At 40.5% G+C, this 23,551-nt stretch overlaps 1 protein-coding gene across 9 annotated transcripts in view; it reads right to left on the minus strand.

The window, feature by feature from the left end:
* MAST2 (microtubule associated serine/threonine kinase 2) overlaps nucleotides 1–22,569 on the minus strand; it is a 212,921-nt gene extending 190,352 nt beyond the window's left edge. For 5 of the 9 annotated variants that reach the window (XM_081488531.1, XM_081488532.1, XM_081488530.1 and 2 more), the window contains exons 1-2: nucleotides 22,029–22,517; nucleotides 551–698 (exon numbers count right to left, since the gene is read on the minus strand). In XM_081488531.1, coding sequence (XP_081344657.1) covers nucleotides 551–698; nucleotides 22,029–22,223 — 343 coding nt within the window. In that variant the 5' untranslated portion in view covers nucleotides 22,224–22,517. Of the gene's footprint in view, nucleotides 1–550; nucleotides 699–22,028 lie in introns of all 9 variants that reach the window. The other 4 variants (XM_081488529.1, XM_081488550.1, XM_081488538.1 and 1 more) reach the window with 3 other exon arrangements.
* Nucleotides 22,570–23,551: the final 982 nt, after the last annotated feature.

Raw genomic sequence — 23,551 nt, forward strand, 5'->3', positions numbered from 1 at the left:
AAATTGATACTGTTCACTATAGGCCAAGGAATGTAATAGGATTACTTTTCCTTCTTCAACTAAAGTCAAATAGATTCTCTTTTTTTTAATACTCTATTGACTGCTTAAAACCAAGCCATGTTTCAATTGCTTCCTATTTAGGCATGACTTCCTTGTATTAATTTTTCCTTTTGAATCTTTTAAGACTTTTCTATAGAAGACGTAGGGAGACACTATGGCCTTTCGAATGGATTTCAGAAATAGAAAAAAAAGAAAAGAAGAAGGCACAAAGTTTGTGAAGTCTGAAGAAATAAACACAGAGCAAAAATCATATTGAAAGGGAATAACCAGTAATAATGGTCAATCAAGAAATATCTAGCAGGTTCACGAGGTTAGCACTCAGAGATGCCATGAGGAAATGGCAAAGAAAGGAAGACAGCCTTACTCACAAGTGTTCTATAGAAGACCATTACCACAGAAGAAGCTGTCAAGATGCCAAGTAAATACACCCTTAAACAATGACAACACAGTCCCAAAACTCTTAAAAAAAAAAAAAAAACTAGATACTTACCTGACAAAGAACTGGCCAGGCTTCCTCTCCGTAACTTACAGTCATCCTGACTAAGCTGTCGTTGAAGTTTAGCTTTTCCAGTGGATGAAAATATGTCAGGATTACTGAGCTTCCTGAAGAGCAGGGGACTACGTCCAGTTATCACATCCTTCAAAGGAAAAAAAAAAAAAGTAGAACACATAAATCCTTAATGTCTTTTCTGAAAGTATAAGAACTTTATATTTAAACATCTCTACAACATTCATTACAGTTAAAAAGTGCCAACATTTTATATTTCCTATTGAACAGCTGAAGCCAGAAACAAATTTCTTAGTGACAACTGTTTCGGTATGCCATGAATGATGTGAGACATTGATTACAAAATCCCAAAGGTAAAATAGGGGATGAGATTTCAAGGTGATACAATAAGGCATTTTGACAGGATATATTATTCATAATGAGTACATGTCTACTTATGTTTATTTACTTTTCTTTTAGTCACATTATATCCAGTAAAGAAAAGCATATTTCAGTTTTTAAAAAATTATAAATAACAAAATACCTGTCATACAAAGTTACAAATATCCCTAACAGTCAATTAATGCTGAAGTAAAACTCAGAGCCTTCTTTATATGTCTATAATACATATGCCTATAACTCTCCAGGCAAGAATATTGGAGTGGGTAGCCAGGCCCTCCTCCAGGGGATCTTCCTGACCCAGGGATCGAACCCAGGTCTCCCACTTTGCAGGAGGATTCTTCACATCTGAGCCACCAGGGAAGACCTTATGTTTCTATAATAGGAGCTAAATAAATGTTTTCAATGAAAAAGTATAATAGTACAAAGGAGGCAATACAGCCAATATGAAGTGCCTTCCCTTTGCCTTTAGTCTAGCCTATCCCACTCCATCCCAATGCCATTTTTTCCTCACCAGTAAGCATCATCAAGATGCAGACATTCTAAAGCAAACACCCACCTAATTACCAGCATTAAATGAGAAAATATTCTTTTAAAAAAAGGCAAATGAGGCCTATCTTTTACATTTCAATGAAGGAAGCTACAACAAACAGAGATAAGCAGCACATCAATCTGACCTGGACAGTACAAAAACAAAATGAGAAGCACAAGGAGAAATAACTGAAATTATTACGTTACCTGCCGTTTGAAAAACAAGACACAAGTAACTGGTACCACAGCGATACTAAAAGCCACAGGGGGTGGAAAATAAATGGAGAAACGCCTACCTCCTTGAGAAAAGATTTTTTAAAAGCCTCCAGTCTCACATACTGTGACAGGTGGGTGCACGTGTAGGAAAGCACAAATACTGGTTGGTAGTGGCTATCCAGAATATAATTTACAAATACCCCAGCATAAAAAGAGTGAAGTTGATGAAAAACAGCTGAAGAGAAAGGGGGAAGAGTTGTTTTCTTGGTGGTGGTTGTTTTGTTTTTTGTCACACTGCGCCACTTGTGGGATTTTAGTTCCCTGACCAGGGATCCAACCTGGGCCCTCAGCAGTGCTAGTGCGAAGTCCCAACCACTGAACCACCAGGAAAGTCCCGAGCAGAAAGTATTTTTAAAATTGGTAGTAAACGAATAAAAGAATAAGGGGGATAGTAAGGCACTGTACCATTATTGGTAGCATTGAAAAAGACCCTGATGCTGGGAAAGACTGAAGGCAAAAGAAGAGGGCAGCAGAGGATAAGGAGGTTGGATAGCATCACCAATTCAATGGACATGAACTTGGGTGAACTCCAGGAGATGGTGAGAGACAGGGAGACCTGGAGTGCTGTAGTCCATGGGGTCGCAAAGAGTTGGACACGACTGAGAGACTGAACAACAACAACAACCATTGAAGCAATTGATGTGTCCTGCCCAGGAATGAGCAGGAAGAAAGGGGAATAGGAAGGAGAAGTCAATGCAAAAAGAGAAAGAATCAAGGCAGCAGCCTATATTACCACCAAGTGGTGTGACAAGGATGAAACAGTACTTATGCATCAAGTAGAAACCATGAAGAAATCAGGGTTTGGGCTCTAAAGCTAGTAACCCATCTAAAAGGGCCAGCCATTCACAGAGGCAACACTCCAGCAAGCAACTGTGGGTGGAGGGAAGTGAGGAGGCCTTACAAGATACCAAGGTGAAGGAATATTCTATATGAAGGCAGTATGGAAAGGAGAATACTTCTGAAATAACTTACAAATAAGCTACATGACAGAGCCAGCACTTGGATGCCTGCTTCACTGTATGGATGAACAATTAGTCTTAGGCACAAAAGGACTGACAACCAATAGGACTAGATCAGCATCAGTTAAAAGAAAGTCATACCCTTTTCAATCTCCCTATTCCCTATCATAACATACCAAAGAAAAGAAGCCAGAGGAGAGGAAAAATGAAAGCAGATTATGCACCTTCTTATTCCAAGTCTCTCCTATCAAAACTTTGCAAAGGGAAGGAAATGTTAATTAAATGGGAAATGAAATTTAACTTTTAAACCAGGACATCCTTTTAACTTTACTATATTACTCATTTCAGAAAAGTACATTTAACTAAGCATATAACTTAAAGAATTTTTGCAAGTTAAACATATCCATGTAACCACCATCAAGATTTTAAAAAAAGAAAAAAAAGAAACATAACCAAGCACTTTCCAGAAAGCCCCCTGTGCTCCCTTTCAGTCACTACACTATCTCCCCAGGATAATTAGTATCCAGGCTTCGAACAGAGTTGAGTACATAAATAGATCACTCTTTATGAACTATTCTGTACCTTGCTTCTCTTGCTCAGCTAGCTAGACTGGACTTATTTATTTATTTTTAATTGAAGGATAATTGCTTTACAATATTGTGTTGGTTTCTGCCATACAACAACATGAATCAGCCATACATGTCCCTTCTTGAACCTCCCTCCCACCTCCCAACCCTTCCCACCCCTCTAGGCTGTTAGAGAGCCCCGGTATGAGTTCCCTAGGTCATTTAGCAAATTCCCACTGGCTGTCTATTGTACATATCGTAGTTAGACTGGACTTTTTAAAACAGTAGAACATTATTAGATTTACTGAAGAATTTATTAAAAGACAAGAAAAGGGAATGAAGCAAATAAAACACATAGTCTAAGAGAGAAAGAAAAGGGGCATGGGAAGAGGAACTTCCTTTCTATAAACTTCCAAACTAACTTACTTCTTGCAATTTTCTAGTTCCCATTTCTAGTCACTTATAGAGATCCAGCCAAATCACATGTTTTGCAGGTTCAGTAGCATATTACTGTACCCTTAAAATAAGCTACCCCCTTCTGCTTAAACTGGATCAAATGTCTATCTGGTTCCTAGCATTTCTACAATCAAATGATTCTTTGGCAAAATAGGGAGTTAAGGAGGGGAAGGAACCTAGGATGACTTCCAGGATTCTGGCCTGGATAGTATCCCAGAAAATATAGCAAGAGAAACAAGGTTACAAATAAAACACTGTTATGGCAGTATTAATATAACTACAAATTACAGTACTCTTCCAATAACTATTAGGAAACTATAAATGCTTAACATGAAAGAAATTAAATAAAGGAGACATGAATAACTTTCTTCAACTACATGAGGGCTTTCTCCTCTGTTATAGGAAGAGTAAACCTCTTACTTCACAGGCCAGAACTAGAAATACTGGACAAAAATAACAGAAGGAGAAGTAGGTTTAATTATAGGAAGAACTGTCTAACAGTGAATAGGCTATCTTAAAAAGGAAGAACTCTGCCCCTAGAATACTGAAAAAGTAAGGTGAAAGTTGGCCAAACCTGTGATCCTGAAAATGTGGTCCCCAGACCAGGAGCATCACCATCACCTGTGAACTTGTTAGAAATGCAAATTCTAGGGCCCCACCCCAGATCTACTAAATTGGAAAATCTCAGGGAGGGGACCAGCAATCCGTGTTTTAACAGGCCCTCTAGGTAATTCTGAAGCACACTCAAGTTTGAGAACCACCAACCTAAACAAAAACTTTCAGTATGATTCCACCAACACACACACATGTTGATCAACTGTGAGAATTGTGTCACAAATTACTTGAAATTGATTTAAAGTACTCAATCAGTATACTCTCAATTAAATGAAAGAAAGTTCCTGGTAAATACTACAATAAAGTCCGCTCACTTATGTTACAACATTGTTTCTTATGTGAGATTTTTTAAAAGGCAGAATTATAGCTTGCATGCCAGAAATTACACATAATTTGTATTTATCTATTGTAGCAACACTGTAACAATAACATACCTACTATATGACATGTAAATTTCAACTATCAAATCAAAGGTTGAAAATTGCCTGACTACAAAATCTCTACGTGCTCCTCCCAACTCTAGAGCTTATTGCTTTCTCTTGAGTCCTCACAGAGTCCTCCCTCTCTTGGTCAGAACTATCTCCGTCCCCCACAACACTAAAGCAAATCTCAGGCTAACTTTATACACAAGGCTAGTGTTGTGTTTATACTATATTATGCTTTAAGGATAAGAGTTCCTTCCTTGACTTCCCTGTAGCTCAAACAGTAGAGAATCCTCCTGTGATGCAGGAGATCAGGGTTCAATCCCTGGGTCGGGAAGATCTTCTGGAGAAGAGAACAGCAATCCACTCCAGTATTCTTGCCTGGAGAATTCCATGGACCGAGAAGTCTGGTGGGCTACAGTCTGTGGGGTCACAAAGAGTCGGACAAGACTGAGAGACTAACACACACACACAAGGATAGGATTAGATGCAATCAAAGGATTCACAGCTAAAAAACAGAAGTCTACACACTAACAACTTGTCTATCAGGCCAAAAACCTGGGCTTGCAACACGAGTTGTCTTATCCCATATGAATGGTAATTTAATAAGTGAAGAGAAGTCCATGTACTGTGACAGATTCTTCCTGACCTACCCTGCCAAGAGTCAAACCCAGGCGCCACACTAATCAAAGTACATCCTCTCAATCCCTATTAAAACCTTTGCTTGATGTGCATATACAAAAAAAAAAAAGTACTTTGACCCATACCTCAGGCATATCAAAGACAATGTATGAAAAATAACTCTAAATGGATTATGAATCTAACTATAAAATCTAAAAGTATAAAACTTCAAAAGAAAATACAAGAGTAAAATTTTTATACTTTGAGTTAGATAGCATTCTTACATAACACAACAAAGCATAAGTTTAAAAAAAGAACAAATTTATAGACTTCATCAAATTTAAAAACTACTCTTCAAAGATACTGTTTAAAAAGTGAAAACAAATAACACAGGAGGAAAAATATTTGCAAAACATATCTGAGAAAGACAGGCATTCAGTAACAAGCCAATAATAATAAAAAAAAGAGCAAGAAACCTAATCGACATTTCAGCAAAGAAAAGGCAAATATGGCAAATGAAACCATTCTCAACATCATTCATCGTTAGGGAGATAAAAATTAAAATCAAGTGAAAGACAACATAAGCAAAATGGTGGAGTAGACAGTTCCCAAGCTAAAATTACCCCAAAGAAACACTGAAAAACAGGCAGAAACTGTCAGAACCACTTTTGTCAGACTCTGGAAAATAGAAGATTTACAACAAACATGAGAACTCAATCAAGAAGTCAACTTAAAAATAGTAGGAAAGCTTTGTGGCATTTTTACTTGCCCTCACCCTACTCATTCCTGTGGAGGCAATCTGGAAGACATCAGTTGGGATCCCAGAGTGAGACCCTGGCCCCTGGTACCAGAAGGACCAGAGTAGATCTTACTTGTAAATTATTACATCTGTTCTAACTTACCTGCGGGCTACCTGGTGGACTGACACAAGGCACTCCTCTCTATTTCACCTAACTTGGAATCTTCTCAACATGAAAAAGCAGTAAGCACCGCTTAAAACCCTGTAAGGTGACCCAAACACCCACAGCCACCTGGGCAAAGGATTAACAATGAGACATACAATTGACTGCCTGAGATCTGGGCAGGAAAAGGGAGAGTTTCTTTGGGAAATTAGGGTACTCACAAACACCTGTGTATATAAAGTAAATTAGAAAGCCCACGGTGAAATGCATGCTCAGGAAAGACTGAAAAGATTTTAAGCTTTCATCTCAAGCTGATTCCTGGACTCAACACAAGTCTGGCTAAGGGCCAAAGGAGTCAAAAAGTCAATCTGCAAAGACAAGATTGTTTGTATATTTGTAAAACAAACATATTGATTGTATGTTTGTTTGTTTGCTTATTAGCTCCTGGCAATCCAGAAAATCTTTATCAAAATACAAGCTAACGAACAGAGACTTCAGTATCACACACAGCAAGAAATACAATTTCTACAAAAAAGGCTGGGAAAACTCACTAGACAAATGAACAACTACAGCCTTCAATATCCAAAAAATAGCAAACCCTGGGGAAAAAGGAAACACTGTATTTCCGAGTTGCCAATATTCAAATCTCTACTTTTCAACAACAATGAAAAACAAACACAAGACGTATAAAGAAATAAGAAAGTACGGTCCACTCAAAAGAGTCAAAATACATTAACAGAAAACATCCCTGAGGAAGCCCAGTATTGCACTTTGCAGCAAACTTGAAATCTACTGTCTTAACTATGCTCCTATCACTAAAGGAAAACATTTGCAAAGAATTAAAGAAAATCAGGAAAACAATGTATGAACAAAACAAGACTATCAACAAAAAGACAAATTATAAAAGGGAATCAAATAGAAATTCTAGAAATAAAATCAATTAATAAATGAAAAGTTCAGTAGGGAGTTCAATGGCAAATTTGAGAAAGCAAAGACATAACCAGCAATCTCGAGGCCAAGACAATTAAAGCTATATAGTCTGAGGAACAAAAAGAAAAAAAGAGAATAAAGTGAAGAGAGCCTAAGACATGAGGGGTTCATCTTCAAAAGAAACAATATATGCATTAAGGGAATCCCAGAAGAAGAAGAGAGAAATGGGAAGAATACCTGAAGAAATAACTGCCAAAAACTTCCCAAATTTGATGAGAGACATGAGCCTACATGTTCAGAAGCTCAATGAACTTCAAGTAGGTTAAACTCAAACAGAATTTGAGTCAAAACATATCATTACCAACTGTTAAAGCCAACAACAAAGAGAAAATATTCAAAACAGTAAGAAAGATGCAATTCATTATGTACAGGGGACCCCCACTCAAAGAGCAAAAAGCAGACATCGTGTACCTTCTACTGAAACAACACACTACCACCCAAAATCTTGCCAAAGGAATTGAACCTGAGACTGATTAAGCCTCTCTATCCAGCTGTAACTTGCAGGCAATACAAAGGACATGAAACATTTTGAAATGCACCATTAACTATGAATCTACACTATGTGAAACTACAGGTCAAATGTTCCAAGATTTTTCAACACACAGACTTTAAAGAAGAGGTGAAAGGAAAATGTACAGATTAAAACAGACAAACACATCTAGTTTTTAAGACTAAGCTGTAATGTCTTAGATGCAAACTTAAAAAGAAATACAAAGAAATGCTTAAGTCAGAATGTGCAGTGCTATGCCTAGTCACTCAGTCATGTCCGACTCTTTGCAACCCTATGGACTGTAGCCCACCAGGCTCCTCTGTCCATGGGGATTCTTCAGGCAAGAATACAGGAGTGGGTTGCCATGGGATCCTCCAGAGGATCTTCCCAACCCAGGGATTGAACCCAGGTCTCCTGCATTGCAGGCAGATTCTTTACTATCTGAACTACCAGGGAAGCCCTAAGTCAGAATACTGACTACTTTTGCAGATGGAGAGGGACTGTGATTGGGAGGGGCACAGCGAGAAGAGTTTCTTGAATGGCTGGTAAAATTCTGCTTGATTAATGGTGTTCATTTTATAATTCACTAAATTATCCTTTTGTTTTTGACTGCTTTTCTGTACTTGTTATATTTGACAATAAACAAGTTAAATAGTAAAAAAGAAAAAAAAGGAGGAAAGAAAGAAGAAAATTCACAAAACAAGTGGTCTGCTACAAAAGGAATATTTTGCTACACATAAAGTTACAGTAGTGACAAAGAACAAACACAATTAAAAACATAGAAACAAACATTTAGTGAGCTCCAACACAAACTAGGCAATTTATAACCATAAGAACAACATGGTTAAATAGACATTGCTATCCCCATTTCAAATTCAAACCTATTAAGCTATTAAGAGAATTCAAACCTAAAGTATATTCATCTCCCTGTATCTCACTGTTTGCTGAACGCGGGGAAGGCAAGGCCCAAGTGTGGAAGCTGGAAGAAAACTCAAGGAACTGCAGACATGTTTATTCTCTCCGGGCTAGCGCAGCAGCCGTAAGGCAGACACACTATATTCTCTTGTGGTTGACCCAGCAGATGCAGACATAATGCAGCCTCAAGGGCTTTTCAGGTGGAGCTTATATATGTTTACAGAACAAAGGTGGCCTGTGGCCAAGGGCGTACGTCATGAAGTGCGTGTGTAGTGCTATAAGTGACCTCAGCTGTTACATAACCATGTATTTACAAAACATGGGGCAAGAGCAAGAGGCCGTGGGTCAAGCGAGTCTCATCACTGCTATCTTGGCTAATTTGCTGTTTCCCTACAATACTTCTTCACCATATTCAATTTTTAAATGACAATAAAAAAAAAAACTCAACAACAATCGATAAGAAAAATAAAAAGAAACAGTTTATGAGAAAAACAAAATTCATAACTAAGGAAGTCACAGAAGACAAAACTTGCAAGTAAATACTAAATCTGTGAAGAGATTCTCAACCTTGCTAATAATCAGGAAAATGTATTTAAAGCACTGAGATGCCAACTAAATCTAGAAAATTAACAAAAAGTGATAACACCAAGAGTTGTCAAGGACACAGCAAAACATCAGTGGTCAAAGCACATACAGGTACAACACTGAAAAAAAGCAATCTGGCAACAATATCCTGTAAGAGAAACTCCTGCACATGTGCACAAGGCGATAAGTACAAGAATATTTACTGTAGCACTGGAAAATGGAAATCACCTAATGGTCCATTATTATAATAAAATGTTTGCTGTGCTGTGCTTAGTTACTCAGTTACGTCCAACTTTTTGTGACCCCATGGACTGTAGCCTGCCAGGCTTCTCTGTCCATGGGGATTCTCCAGGTGAGCATACTGGAATGAGTTGCCATGACCTCCTCAAGGGGATCTTCCCAACTCAGCGATAAAACCCAGGTCTCCTGCATTGCAGGCGGATTCTTTACCATCTGAGCTGCCAGGGAAGTCCAATTTTTTAAAAAAGCTTACATATTACAAATTATTCTTTCAAAAGAATGCTATACAGCAGTTTAAAATTGACGAAATTAATTTAAATGTGTTAAGATAACATAGATCAAGGTAAGTAAACTTCAGCTGGTAGGCTATGTCCTACCCACAGTCTGCTTATATCTACCCAGGTAGCTAAAAGAAATTTTTACATTTGTAAATAGTTGGAAAACAAATCAATAGAACAAGATTTCATAAATAGTATTCTCAATATGACAAATATGGAAATTACATAAAATTCTAATTTCAATGTCTCTATATAAAGTCTATTGAAATATAGATAAGTTCATTCATTGGCATATTGTCTTAGGGATGCTACCATGCTACAACAGTATAGTTGAGTATGTAGTTGTGAAACAAACAGTATGACTAAGCCTAAAATATTTATTATATTGCCCTTGACAGAAAAAGTGTGCTGATCTGTGACATAATTTTCAAAAACAATGCTGAGTGGAACAAGGTTAGAGAGCAAAAGTATACATATAATAAATAACTTACATAAAATTTTAAAACAAGTATTCCTACATCTATATTACCCCTGTTTTGCTGAAATAATCAGCAGAGAAGCTATGTGGCTTATTAATCTCCCAACAAATTGAAAGTTAAAGGATATGTACCTCTGCTACCAGGTTCACCTTTAAGAAGGGTGAACATTACATTAAAATTGGTATACAACTAAAACAATATCACAGAATTTTAAAATGTGCTTTCCTTGGTCCAAATTTGCTACTAAATACATTCCAAAGCCTAGGGAGACTATAATATATTCTAAACCAGTTACTTAGAAAGAAATTCATAAAAGTTTCCCTAAGGGCTTCGCTGGTAACTCAGGTTGTAAAGAATCTGCCTGCCGGAGACCCCGGTTTGATTCTGGGTCAGGAAGATCCCCTGGAGAAGGGATAGGCTACCCACTCCAGTATTCTTGCCTCGAGAATCCCCAAAGACAGAGGAGCCTGCTGGGCTAAAGGGAAAATATACAAATCAAAGCCGTCTTTTCAAGCTGAACAAAATAAAAGGACAGTTCAATAATGCCAACAAATCAAAGGTCAAGACATACTTTTTTCTATTTCTTTCTGAAACCAGATAAGAACACTGAAAAATATGAACTCTATATTCACACAATCTATGCATGTATCCTAAAAATATAATAATTAATCATTATTGATCACTCATTGGTATCAGGCTTTATAATAAGTGTTTTACATGGATTAACTTATTAAATCCTAACAATGAAATTATCTCCACAACATACACATGGGGTGATTAAGGCTTGAAGAATTTAAGTAACTTGCATCAGGTCACAGAGTTGGAATCTAAGGTCAGATAATGACTTAATCACTATACATTCACTCAAGAAGTATTTCTTCAGTATCTCCAATATACATGTCTAGAAACTGGAGATACAGCAGTAAGGAAAAACCAATTCAAATTTATATCCCCATGAAGCATACATTCTAATGTGTGAGAACGACAATAAATAACAAATATGTGAGAGTCACAGGTGAATAAAGGATATAACAAAAAGAGGGGACAGGAGTGACTAAGAGTGCTACTTTAAAAAAGCTGGTCAAGGAAGGCCTCTTTGAGAAGGTGATATCTGAACAGAGACCTAAATGAAAGGAGGAAGCCAGTCATATAAATATATCCAGAGAAAGAACACACCAGGTAGAGAAAACTACCAAGTATCAGTTCAGTTCAGTTCAGTTCGGTCGCTCAGTCGTGTCCGAGTCTTTGCGACCCCATGAACTGCAGCACGCCAGGCCTCTCTGTCCACCACCAACTCCAGGAGCCCACCCAAACCCATGTCCATCGAGTCGGTGATGCGACCCAACCATCTCATCCTCTGTCCTCCCCTTCTCCTCCTGCCCCCAATCCTACCCAGCATTAGGGTCTTTTCCAATGAGTCAACCCTTCACATGAGGTGGCCAAAGTATTGCAGTTTCAGCTTCAACATCAGTCCTTCCAATGAACACCCAGGATTGATCTCCTTTAGGATGGATTAATTGGATTTCCTTACAGTCCAAGGGACTCTCAAGAGTCTTCTCCAACACCACAGTTCAAAAGCATCAATTCTTCGGCACTCAGCTTTCTTCACCGTCCAACTCTCACATCCATACATGACCACTGGAAAAACCATAGCCTTGACTAGACGGACTTTTGTTGGCAAAGTAATGTCTCTGTTTTTCAATATGCTATCTAGGTTGGCCATAACCTTCCTCCCAAGGAGTAAGCGTCTTTTAATTTCATGGCTGCAATCACCATCAGCAGTGATCTTGGAGCCCAAAAAAATAAAGTCTGACACTGTTTCCACTGTTTCCCCATCTATTTCCCATGAAGTGATGGGACCAGATGCCATGATCTTAAGTTTTCTGAACATTGAGTTTTAAGCCAACTTTTTCACTCTCTTCTTTCACTTTCATCAAGAGGCTCTTTAGTTCTTCTTCACTTTCTGCCATAAGGGTGGTGTCAAGTCCTCAAATAATTTTTAAAATGTCCTCAGGCAGGAACATGCTTAATATATCCAGAGACCATCAAGGAAGCCACTGTGACTAGAACACAGTAACAAAAGGAAGAGAAGGAAATGAGCTTTGAGAAGGCCTAGAGGCAGATCATGTTAGGTGCTTATAGGACAAAGCAAGCACCTTCAACTTTGATTAACTGTAATGGAAAGCCACTTTTGACTAGAGAGGGTAACAAATTTTGACTTTAGCTTTTACAGGATGATACTGCTCTTGCTGTGTACAAATTATCATTATCATAGTTGGGGGGGGAGGGTAGAAGAATAGAATCAGGAAGACAGGTTAGGAGACTTTTATAGTAACCCAGAGGGAAGATGAAAGAAGCTAAAATTAAACTAGTGATGGAGCTAGTGGGGGAAAGTCTCATGCAGTTTGAATATTGCACCAACCAGAACTGATGGGCTGAATGTGGAATATGAGGTTTAGAAAAGAATCAAAAACAACTTCCATATTTTGCTCTGAGTGAATGATTTTGTTGTTTAGTCGCTCAGTCGTGTCCAACTCTGCGGCCCCATGGACTGAAGCATCCCAGGCTTCCCTGTCCATCACCATCTCCCAGAGTTTGCTCAAACTCATATCCATTGAGTTGATGATGCCATCCACCCATCTTACCCTCTGGGCACCCCTTCTCCTCCTGCCCTCAATCTTTCACATCATCAGGGTCTTTTCCAGTGAGTCATTTCTTCACATCAGGTGGCCAAAGTAACAGAGCTTCAGCTTCGGCGTCAGTCCTTTCAGTGAATATTCAGGACTGATCTCCTTTAGGATGGACTGGTTGGATCTCCTTGCAGTCCAACAGTCTCTCAAGAGTCTTCTCCAACACCACAGTTCGAAAGTATCAATTCTTCAGCACTCAGCCTTCTTTATGGCCCAATTCTCACATCTGTACATGACTACTGGAAAAACCACAGCCTTGAGTATATGTACCTTTGTCAGCAAAGTGTTGTCTCTGCTTTTTAATACTTTGTCTAGGTTTGTCATAGCTTGAATGATAGTGCTATTTATTGACATGGGAAAGACTGAGGGAGAAGCAGAATAGGAAATAAAAAGAGTTCAACTTTGGAGACATTAAGTTTGAAAAGTCTATTATCTACCCAAATAGAAATGTTACACTCACAACTGAAAAAAGGAGTTAGAGCTCAGAGGAAAGTCAAGACTAGAGGAAAAAACATGGGAATCAACAGCATACAGATGAAATGCAAAGTAATACAATCTAATGAGATTACTTCAGGAGAGAGAACAGACTGTAGAAGCAGATTAAATACTAAGCTCTCTGAAGCACCGGTGAGACTGGAAGAAAACCAAGAGAGCATGGTCCCAGAAGCCAAAGGATGGAATGATCAACTATGTCAAAAGCAACAGGTTGAGTGAGATGAAGACTGAAAACTGGCCACTGGATTTGACCAATGATGACCCTGACATAAGTGCTGCAGTGAAATTAGGAGACTAAAGCCTGATTTGACTGGAATGGATTCAAGAAAGAGTAAGAGCAGAAGAAATGAAAGAAGATACAGACAACTCTTTCAAGTGGTTTTGTTCTAAAGAAAAGCACTCTCTTATTCACAATTATTTCATATCCCTTGCTCATTTGCCTGAATAACTGCAAGAGTCTCTTGATTGAGTGGTCTCTCTGCTTCCACATACCCATTCAGTCAATGTTCCTCAGAGTAGTTAAACAGATAGGATTAAAATGAATGTCAGATCACGTGATTCCTCTGCTCAAGATTCTCCAATGGCTTTTCATCTCATTCAGCACAAAAGCCAAAAACCTTACCCTGTAAGACACTTACCCATCTGAAACTCTCCACAATTCAGCCCTCCTCTCCCCATCTTTCCCCTTTGACCTCATCTACTCTTCCTCTTACTCACTCTACTCTAGCCATACTTGGGCTCCTTGGTGTTCCTCAAACAAAATTTTAGAGCTAAAGGTATGCTTCCAGCCTAAGGAGCTTTCTACCTCTACCAAGTATACTCTTCCCTCAGATTCGAAATGCCTGTTTCTTATATCCTTCAGGTCTTTACTCAAACATCTCATTCCAAAGAGATGCCTTTCATGATAATGCTACTTAAAGCCATAAAATCTCCCATCACTCTATATCCCCCTTTCCTGCTTTATTTTCTTCATAGTATTTATCACCCTATAGCACACTACATATTTTACTTATTTCTTTTATTATCTGATACAAGTGTACCATAGGCAGAGTTGGTTTAACCACAGTTGGGATTTTCTCAAGTATGACAGGTATGACAGAAGGTACTGAAGGTACACACATAAGAATAATTATGGTAGCCCATGAAATATTTAGTTGGACAAGGAGGAAAGTAGAGGCATGAGGTGACCAACAATGAAAAGATGATTTAGGAAAAACAAAAATCAACAGACCAGAGGTTACAAAGAGTTTGGACAATTTTGGGAGATGAATGAATGCAAGCTACAGAAACAGAAGATGATGTGAAGGTCAGAGTGTGGTTAGCTCTAAACTAAGATTTTGGAAGTGGAACTATTATTGGTAAATATGAAATATGCCCAATGAACATGGAAGCAGGAAGCTCAGGTTGATATCAATTTTCCCCATCAATTATTTACTATATTTCCACTTTATATAGGGTCTTCACTGGTGGCTCAGCTGGTAAAGAATCTGCCTGCAATGTGGGAGACCTGGGTTCGATCCCTGGGTTGGGAAGATCCCCTGGAGAAGTGAACAGCCATCCACTCCAGTATTCTGGCCTGGAGAATTCCATGGAGTCCAATTATAGTCCATGGGGTCGCAAAGAGTCAGACACAACTGAGCAACTTTCACTTTTACTTCACCACTGTATATATGGCTATAGTGCACAGAAAAGAGTTTGGGAGTTGACAATGAGGTACAACACAGAAACAAAAAGGCGGTCAACTATGTCGGACTATGTGTAAGTCCTGACTCCCAGGGACGCCTAGTCTCTGCTCTCCCCTGAGGACTTTTTTCTCCACCCCCAGGGCTAGCCCTTGACCCAACAACCTGGTTTTCAAAACTCTTTAGAACCCCAAGTACATACATAAGAGAAGAAAAACAACCAATACCTGCTGATAAAAAAAGATAATTACCAAGGTACCATGGAGGTTTTACCAAAAAGCACAAAGCTAGGTAGTAAATTTAGCAAAGAACCATATAGTAGCTAAGACCAGCAATGAAGGAGGCATAGTGATTGCAGTATGAAGCTGCCTCTGACAGTCCTAATCATAGGTCACCATGAGTAAGTGGGGTGGAAAAAGCTTTTAGGCTGGTCTTAGGCTAAGAGGCATCCAGTAAAACAAAGACGGGAAAAATCTGTAAGCAGATGTATCCTACGCTCATCAGGGAAAACTGTCCAACCTGCTTCAACCATCCTAGGCTCTCTGTTCCCAGGACCTTTGATGAAATCAAATCTTCCAAAGGTAATATGTTTTCAGGGGCTGGCCCTTACTTATATTACTTTGGGACAAGATGAGAGCAAAGAGTTAACAAACACTCTGTATTGAAAACTCATTGTCATTGCAGAGGTCAGACTGGAGTAGTGGTAGTCCATTGTGGTAGTCTAAGTAATGGCTTCCAAATGCACCTACATCCTACTCCCAACAACCTGTAAATGTGTTACTTCATGTGGTAAAAGGAATTTTGCAGGTGTGATTAAGGATCTTGAGATGGGAAGATTCTCCTGGATTATCTAGGTGGGTCCCAGGTAAGTACAAAAGTCTTTATAAGGGAGGACAATCCATAGTTAGGAGATGACATAACAAAAGCAAGAGGTACAAAAGCAAAAGGTTTAGAGTAATGCACAGAAGGTGGCACAGGCCAAGGAATGAAGAGAGTTAATCACACAGTCGGGTCCAATTCTTTGGGATCCCATGGACTACAGCCTCCCGGGCTCCTCCATCTATGGGATTTCCCAGGCAAGAATACTGGAGTGAGTTGCCATTTCCTTCTCAGGGATCTTCCCAACCCAGGGATCAAACCAGCATCTCGTGCATTGGCAGGCAGATTCTTTACTACTGTGCCACCTGTAAAGCCCCTGGGAAAATTCAGAAAAATTCTCAAATGCCCATGTCTTAATCACCATGTCCTACACTGTATCCTCCACACAGCTGCCAGAGTAATCCAGGTTAAAAAACAAGTAAGACCATCCTACTCCCCTACTTTACTCTTTTTAAATAGTAGTAAAGATCTTCTACCATCCAGGCTCTTTCAGGCTCTAAACTCACCATCTATGCCTCCAAGTTCAAATTCCAACAATACCAAATCAATTACAGTTCCCTACAAAATATATGCAGTTTTCCCTCTGTGTGTTTTCTGCCCTGTGCTTTTGGGCTTCCCTGATAGCTCAGTTGGTAAAGAATTTGTCTGCAATGCAGGAGACCCCAGTTCGATCCCTGGTTCGGGAAGATCCGCTGGAGAAGGGATAGGCTACCCACTCCAGTATTCTTGGGCTCCCCTTGTGGCTCAGCTGGTAAAGAATCTGCCTGCAATGCAGGAGACGTGGGTTTAATCCCTAGGTTTGGAAAATCCCCCAGAGAAGGGAAAGGCTACACACTCCAGTATTCTGGCCTGGAGAATTCCATGGACTATACAGTATACAGTCCATGGGGTCGCAAAGAGTCGGACACGACTGAGCGACTTTCACTTCACTTTGACTATACAGTAACATTACGGTGCCGAATAAAGATGATTTTCATGAAAAAAATTTTGAAAATTCCTTAATGGTGCTGAGAGAATCTAGAAAGCAAAATTGAACTCCATCTTCCCCCATCTTCAAAAATGTCTCATTTTCTTTACTTACCTATTTCTCTGTTACTACCATTATTACTCAACTCACCCAAATTCAAAATATTTGAATCATTTCCTGTTCATTCATTTAGTTAGTAAATAATTATTGTGCCTATTGTGACAAAGGCCTTGATTACGTATTATGGTATATAAAATGATGATATAGTTCCCACCCTCAATAATTTACAACTTAAAAGCAGATATGAAATAATATAAAATGAATACAGAAGGACAGAAGTGCTATTTATGACAGCCCAATCATGGAAAAGCAACTTCACAGAAAAGTTTCTGTGGCATGAGTTAGGCCTGGAAGCTTGAGTAGAATTTCAATGGGCAAAGACTGGAAGAAAGTTTTTCATATAGATAACTAATTAAAATAAAAATATGAAAGTGCCTAAGGAGGAAACAGATATTTACTGAGTGCCCATTATGTACCAGTTAAAACACTAAAGGCTGGTACAGTGATGATTAAGACAGCCTCTGAGGAGTTTTTTCTCTGATGAGAGACTGACAACCAATTAGGATATTGCTCAGGATACGTTTCAAGTACCAGCACATATCCATGTTTCTAATAAGTATTCACACTAATAACTATGTTTCAAATACCATACTAGGCCCTAGGTATACAACAGTCAATGAAAGAGTCTGGGCCTCAAAGAACTTGCTAACAAGAGAGATAAGCTATTTCAATAATGTATGCTACAAAGGATACAAAGCAAAGCATTGGGAACCAAGAGAAGGGGCCTCTAACTTATTCTAATAAAAAGTGATGTTTCAAGTAGACCTTGAATGCCAAGGTCTTCAAACTTTATTCTATGGTATTAAAAAGCTAATGAAAGTTTCTGAAGATAAAGCAATGAATTGATCATTTAAAAATATTTATTTGCAACTCAGACAGGCAAGGAGTTCCAATCTTCTTTATTAGAATACAGAATAAATTAGAGGTTAAAAGGCTAAAAGCAGAGTAACGCAATTAAGATATTACAACAACCAAGACAAAGTTTATAAATGGTGTAAATTAAGGTTATGACAGTGAGCACAAAGATTTGAAAGATGTCATGAAGACAGAATCAGCAGAATCTGGATAAGGGGGTCAAGGGAGAGGGAAAAGACAAAGACCACGGATATAATTTCAAGTTTGAGGGCCAGAGAAAGGAAAGACACAGGGAGAAGCACATTTCAAAAGCGAATAATGGAATCTATCAATATTTCAATGATACAGTAAGCCACTAGTCCAGAGATCCAAGTTCTGCATCCTGTTCAGAAATTATTCCTAAATACCAGCATGGTATAACATATAACAGCATTATTTCAAGTCAGGAGAAATGAAGAAAAAAGTCATTTCTGAAAGGTAGATACCTTGGTGATCAGCTAGGTTTTTACCCCCTGAATGAATGAAGTAATCCATCCCACCTCCTAACACACAAAATTGAAAATTTTTAAGTTTTCAACAAATAATTTCAAGTCATGGAATTTCAAAGACACTATCAAATTATGAAAACCACAAATGTTCAGATCACAAATGCTGAAAGTCTAAGGTGGAAATGTTAAGGCTAGAAATGGAAACATAGAGCTAAGAAAAGAGGTCAGGCCTAGAGACTCAGATGACTTTACAAGGAGGCTCTGTGACACAATGTCATGAACAAAGACAACTACAGACCCTTTGGCTCAGTCGGTAAAGAATCTGCCTGCAATGCGAAGACCTGGGTTCGATCCTTGGGTTGGGAAGATCCCTTGGAGGAGGGCATAGCAACCCACTCCAGTATTCTTGCCCGGAGAATTCCCATGGACAAAAAGTCCATGGGGTCCACGGGGTCACAAAGAGTCAGATACAACTGAGCAACTAAGCACAGCACATAGACCCTACTCTGTATCCTAAGCACTTACCATGAATAGGGTAAGCCTGTTAAAAAACAAAATACAATTAAGAAAAAACCTGTGGACTTCCCTGGTGGTCCAGTGGTTAAGAATCCACTTGCTAATGCAAGAGGTATGGATTCGATCTGTGGTCAGGGAATTCCACATGCCAAGGGGCAACTAAGCCAGTGTGCCACAACTACTGAGCCTTCACATCACAACTAATGAAGCCCACATGCTCTAGAGCCCATAAGCTGCAACTACTGAAGTCCATGTACCCTGGAGCCTGTGTTCTGCAACAAGATAAACCACGGCAATGAGAAGCCCATGCTCGGCAACTAAAGAGTAATCCCCACTCCCGGCAACTGGAGAAAAGCCTGAGCAGCAACAAAGAGCCAGCACAACCAAAAGTGAATAAATAAATAAATAAAAGTTTAAAAACAAAGGAAAAAAGAAAACAGCTGGGAATTCTCTGTTGGTCCAGTGGTTAGGATTCAGTGCTTTCACACGCAGGGGCCTGGGTTCCTGGTCGGGAAACTAAGATCCTGTAAGCCTCAGCACGACCAGGAAAAAGAAAAAGAAAAAAGCTAAGGACAGAGAGGAAATACATCCTCAAGGAACATACTGGGTCAGCGACAGAAAACAGAAAAAGACACTGAAGAAACAGTCAGAGAAACAGGAGTAGAAAAGACATTATGACAAAAGAAAACATCAAAAGAAACACATGGTCAAGAGTGACCAATAGTTCACAGAGGTCAGAGAAGAGGGAGGTTATCAGATTTAGTCATTTTAAGGTCCCCAGGACTGCTGCAAATCTTTCTGTATAATTCTTTCACAATGAAAACTTTTTGCAAATAGCCACACATTATTTTTCAATTTAAAAAATGGAAGTTTTAGCATCTATCATGGTACATTTACACAAGGGAAAACTATACATCAGTGAAAAAGAACAAGCTTTTTCTAAAAGAAATGACATAGATGAATCTTACAGACACAGCTGAATGAAAGAGTACAGTCATAAAAGAGTTAAGCTGAATGATTTAATTTATATGAAGTTCAGAAGAGTCAACACTAATCCATGGTGATAGAGGCTGGGTGAGTGGTTACCTCTAGAGATGGGTAATACCTGGGAGAAAACACAGAGGCACATTCTAGGGTACTGGAAATGTTCTACATCTTTATCTGAGGAGTGGTCACATAGGTGTATTCATTCTGTAAAAATTCATGGGCTGAATGAAACTTTGATTTGCACTCTGTAGTCACATCACAATTAAAAAGTAAATAAACAAACATACAAGTTACTGATGACCTTGAAGACATCAGTTTGGGGAGAGTTTATGTGTAAAAGCCAAATATATGAGGAATGTATACAAGGTGAAGAAGCTGAGACAGTGAACTGTTGTTGTTCAGTCACTCAGTTGTGTCCATCTCTTTGCAACCCCATGGACTGCAGCACACCAGGCTTCTCTGTCCTTCACCATCTCCTGGAGCTTGCTCAGATTCCTGAATATAAACTCATTTTTCAAGAAGGTTGATGGCTAGCAAAAATGAGATTACAAAGTAGCTTAAGTAGGTTACAAAACTCAGGGAAATCTTGTTGTTTTGTTTTTATTCAAGGTATAAGACAACAGGGCCTACAGAAGGTAAGAGGGAATGAAATCAAAAACATAGAGAAATTAGCCTGGAAGAGGATAAGTACTTCCTTTTTTGAGATTTAAAAGGATGAGTGAACACATAAATTCTGAGATAAAGAGGAAGAAATCAAGTAACCTTGAACTCTTTAGTGAAGCACTGAATAAGGTAAATTGAACCAGGTAAACTGAGTCAGGAAAGGATCTGGGTTTTAAGTACATTTTAAAATGTTTCAAATAGGAACTGCAGAGACTATAAAAGACGAGGTTGAGAGAGAAAATTACAGTAAGAGGACAATGCTCAGTGGCCTGAAAGTAAGGGCAGAGATAGCAATGGCACAGTCTACTCAGCACTGGGTGGAGAATACAAGATAAAAAACCAACAGTGGGGAAAAGTCCAAGCGCTAACATGTGCATCACTGAAACTATATAATAATGATGTCCATGGAAAATATTTATTTAACATACGGGAAGGGTCTCCTGTTAGGCAGGAGACCTAATAGGACCCTTCAAATCTCCAAAGATGAAGTCAGTAGGGTCTTGAATAGTGTGTGCAGAAGAGAAGCTGTCACTGAAGTCCATTACTACAGTACATTTTTCTGTAAATCCCACAAGATCAAGGACCACGCATGTACTCACTGAACTTCCTACAGCTACTAATGACAACTTCTCCCTGATAAAACTGACCTTTATCCCCTACTTCTAAATAACCCACACTTGATTAATAAATTAATATATAAACCCATCCTGTCCATTCAGAAACTCCACGAACTTTTTACATTTCTATCTATGTTTTCCCACTAAGATATTTTCAGTGGTAAACTCCTAGAAGGCAGAGACTAAAGCTATGAATTCTCTGCTCACAGTACTGCCTTGGGATTGCAAACATGCATCCTCAAAGCACATGTTTTAAAAAGTGCTTTCTGGTGAAATGGATCATTACTGGAGAGAACTTTAACAATGGCTAGGAATATATTCCTACAAGACTATAACGATGGCCAAACCAGAGAATGCTTAGGAATAACATCTTTTTCACAACTGTCAAGGCAACCTCGAGAAAATAAGATAACATTTACTATATCACACTGACTGTCCCTACCTTACACGTTTTGCCCCTCTGGATAATTCCTCCGTACCCCTTTAGTGAGCCTATTCTTTGCACTTCATTCACTCCCAGCCCACATTCCGGCGTCCCTTCTTCTCAGCCAGAACCCTTTACCTCAAACGCCTCTACTTTCTCATTTCCCATTCAACCCCAGACTAATACTTCCATTTCTCCACTCCCCATTTTTCTGCCTCTCCAGACCTCCCATTCCTCCTGCCCAACTTCAATTCAGTCCCCACCCCTTCAACTCCCCCAGACCAAATCTTCCCGCCTGAGATAGCCCTCCCCCATCAGTCCCATTCAGGCTCCCCCTCCCCATCCTTTCCCTCCGAGACCCCGGCCAGCCCTACCTGCTCCCTAACTTCGGGCCCTGCGGGCCCGGTCCGCTCCTCCAGTTGCTGCCTCCCGGGCGGCGCTAGCCGGCGCGGGGGCAGGGGCTGGGGCTGGGGCAGCTCCGCCGCCCGCTGAGCCCCATCCTCCCGGCCGGCTGCCGGCGGCAGCGGCGGCGGCGGCTGCGGTCGATCGCGGCAGCGGCTCCGCTTCATATCTGCGGCTGGGCCCTGCGGGCGTCAGCGCCGCGACTGTCCCGGCCCCGCACCGCCCCGGGCCGCAGCGCTGCCGCGCCAACCACCTCCCGCGGCCACCATGGCCCGGCGGGCACCCGAAGCCACCGACCCCAGCCCGCAGCTCCTCCGCGCTTTCTGGGGCCTCAAGGGCCGCGGCCTCCTCGGCGCTCCTTACGCAGGCGGCAGCATCGCCGCAACCTCGTCCTGTCCCACCCGGCACACGCTCGGCTGGTCACCCGCCGCCGCCGCCGCCGCCGCCGCCGCCGCCGCCGGCTCCACAGCCAGCCGCCCGCCCGCCTGCCTCTGGCCGGGCCCCGCCCCTCCCTTCCCCTCGCGCGCGCGCACCGGGAGCCCGCCCGCCACCTCCGGCCGCGCGCCGTCTCCCGCGCACGCGCCAGCGAACGGTCGCGAGAGACCCGCCCCTGGCCCCACCGCGTGGTGTGGGAGGGAGGGGGCAGAGAGCGGAAGGGGGCGGGGCCATGATTCTTTCATTCATCCATTCATGAAATTGTGTGCCAGGCCAAGCTAAGTGGTGCGAATCTAAAATGAATTAGAACTGATCAACGTCCTCAAGGAAGTAGGTGGAGAAGGACCAGGAGCAGCAAGAAGATAAAGGAGACAACTAGTGAAGAGAACAAGAATGCATGCCTTTTTGTTAAGCACCTTCCAACCAACTGTCATCTGATCGTCACATCACACTTTGAAGGCAGGTCTGTTCATTCTCCTGTTACAGATAAGAAGACCGACGAGAAGTGACATGCACCAGCTAGACAGAACTCAAATTCTGGCTTTTCTGCCTCTTTCCACTGTTTCCTGCTGCTTCCAAAAAGTAAGACAGGATGTGGAAAGTCCTATAAAAGAGGAAGAAGCAATAGATTCCTTCAAGGGGAAAGGGAAGACAAGCTTCCAGAACAACGCCATGATTCCCCACTGACAATGAAGTCATCACGTTATAGCCCAGTCCAGCCTGGCCACCGCGAGTCCAGCTGTGGCCTGGGCAGCTCAGCCTGCCACTTTCAGTGACTCATCTGCTCAGCAACGTGGCTGGAGCTCAGCCCTGTCTGGCCTCCTCCTTCTGGCTTCAGCTGGTCTGCCACTGCACTGTATTTTTCCTCTTTTGACTTGACGGGAATGCTTTCACAGAAGCATTTCCTTAAGGGGTCACCCTTTTTTTCCTGAGCCTCCTCCTTGAAGTTTTTTTTAAAGGTAGTAATAACTAATGTTATAGCAAAACTACTGGATACCAGACAGTGTGCATTCAATTCACACATATGTGAACAAGAGGTAAGTTGTATTATTTCCAGTTT

Source organism: Giraffa tippelskirchi, chromosome 5 (genome assembly GCF_054371585.1).
Source record: "Giraffa tippelskirchi isolate mGirTip1 chromosome 5, T2T-mGirTip1v1.2.pri, whole genome shotgun sequence".
NCBI lineage: Eukaryota > Metazoa > Chordata > Mammalia > Artiodactyla > Giraffidae > Giraffa > Giraffa tippelskirchi.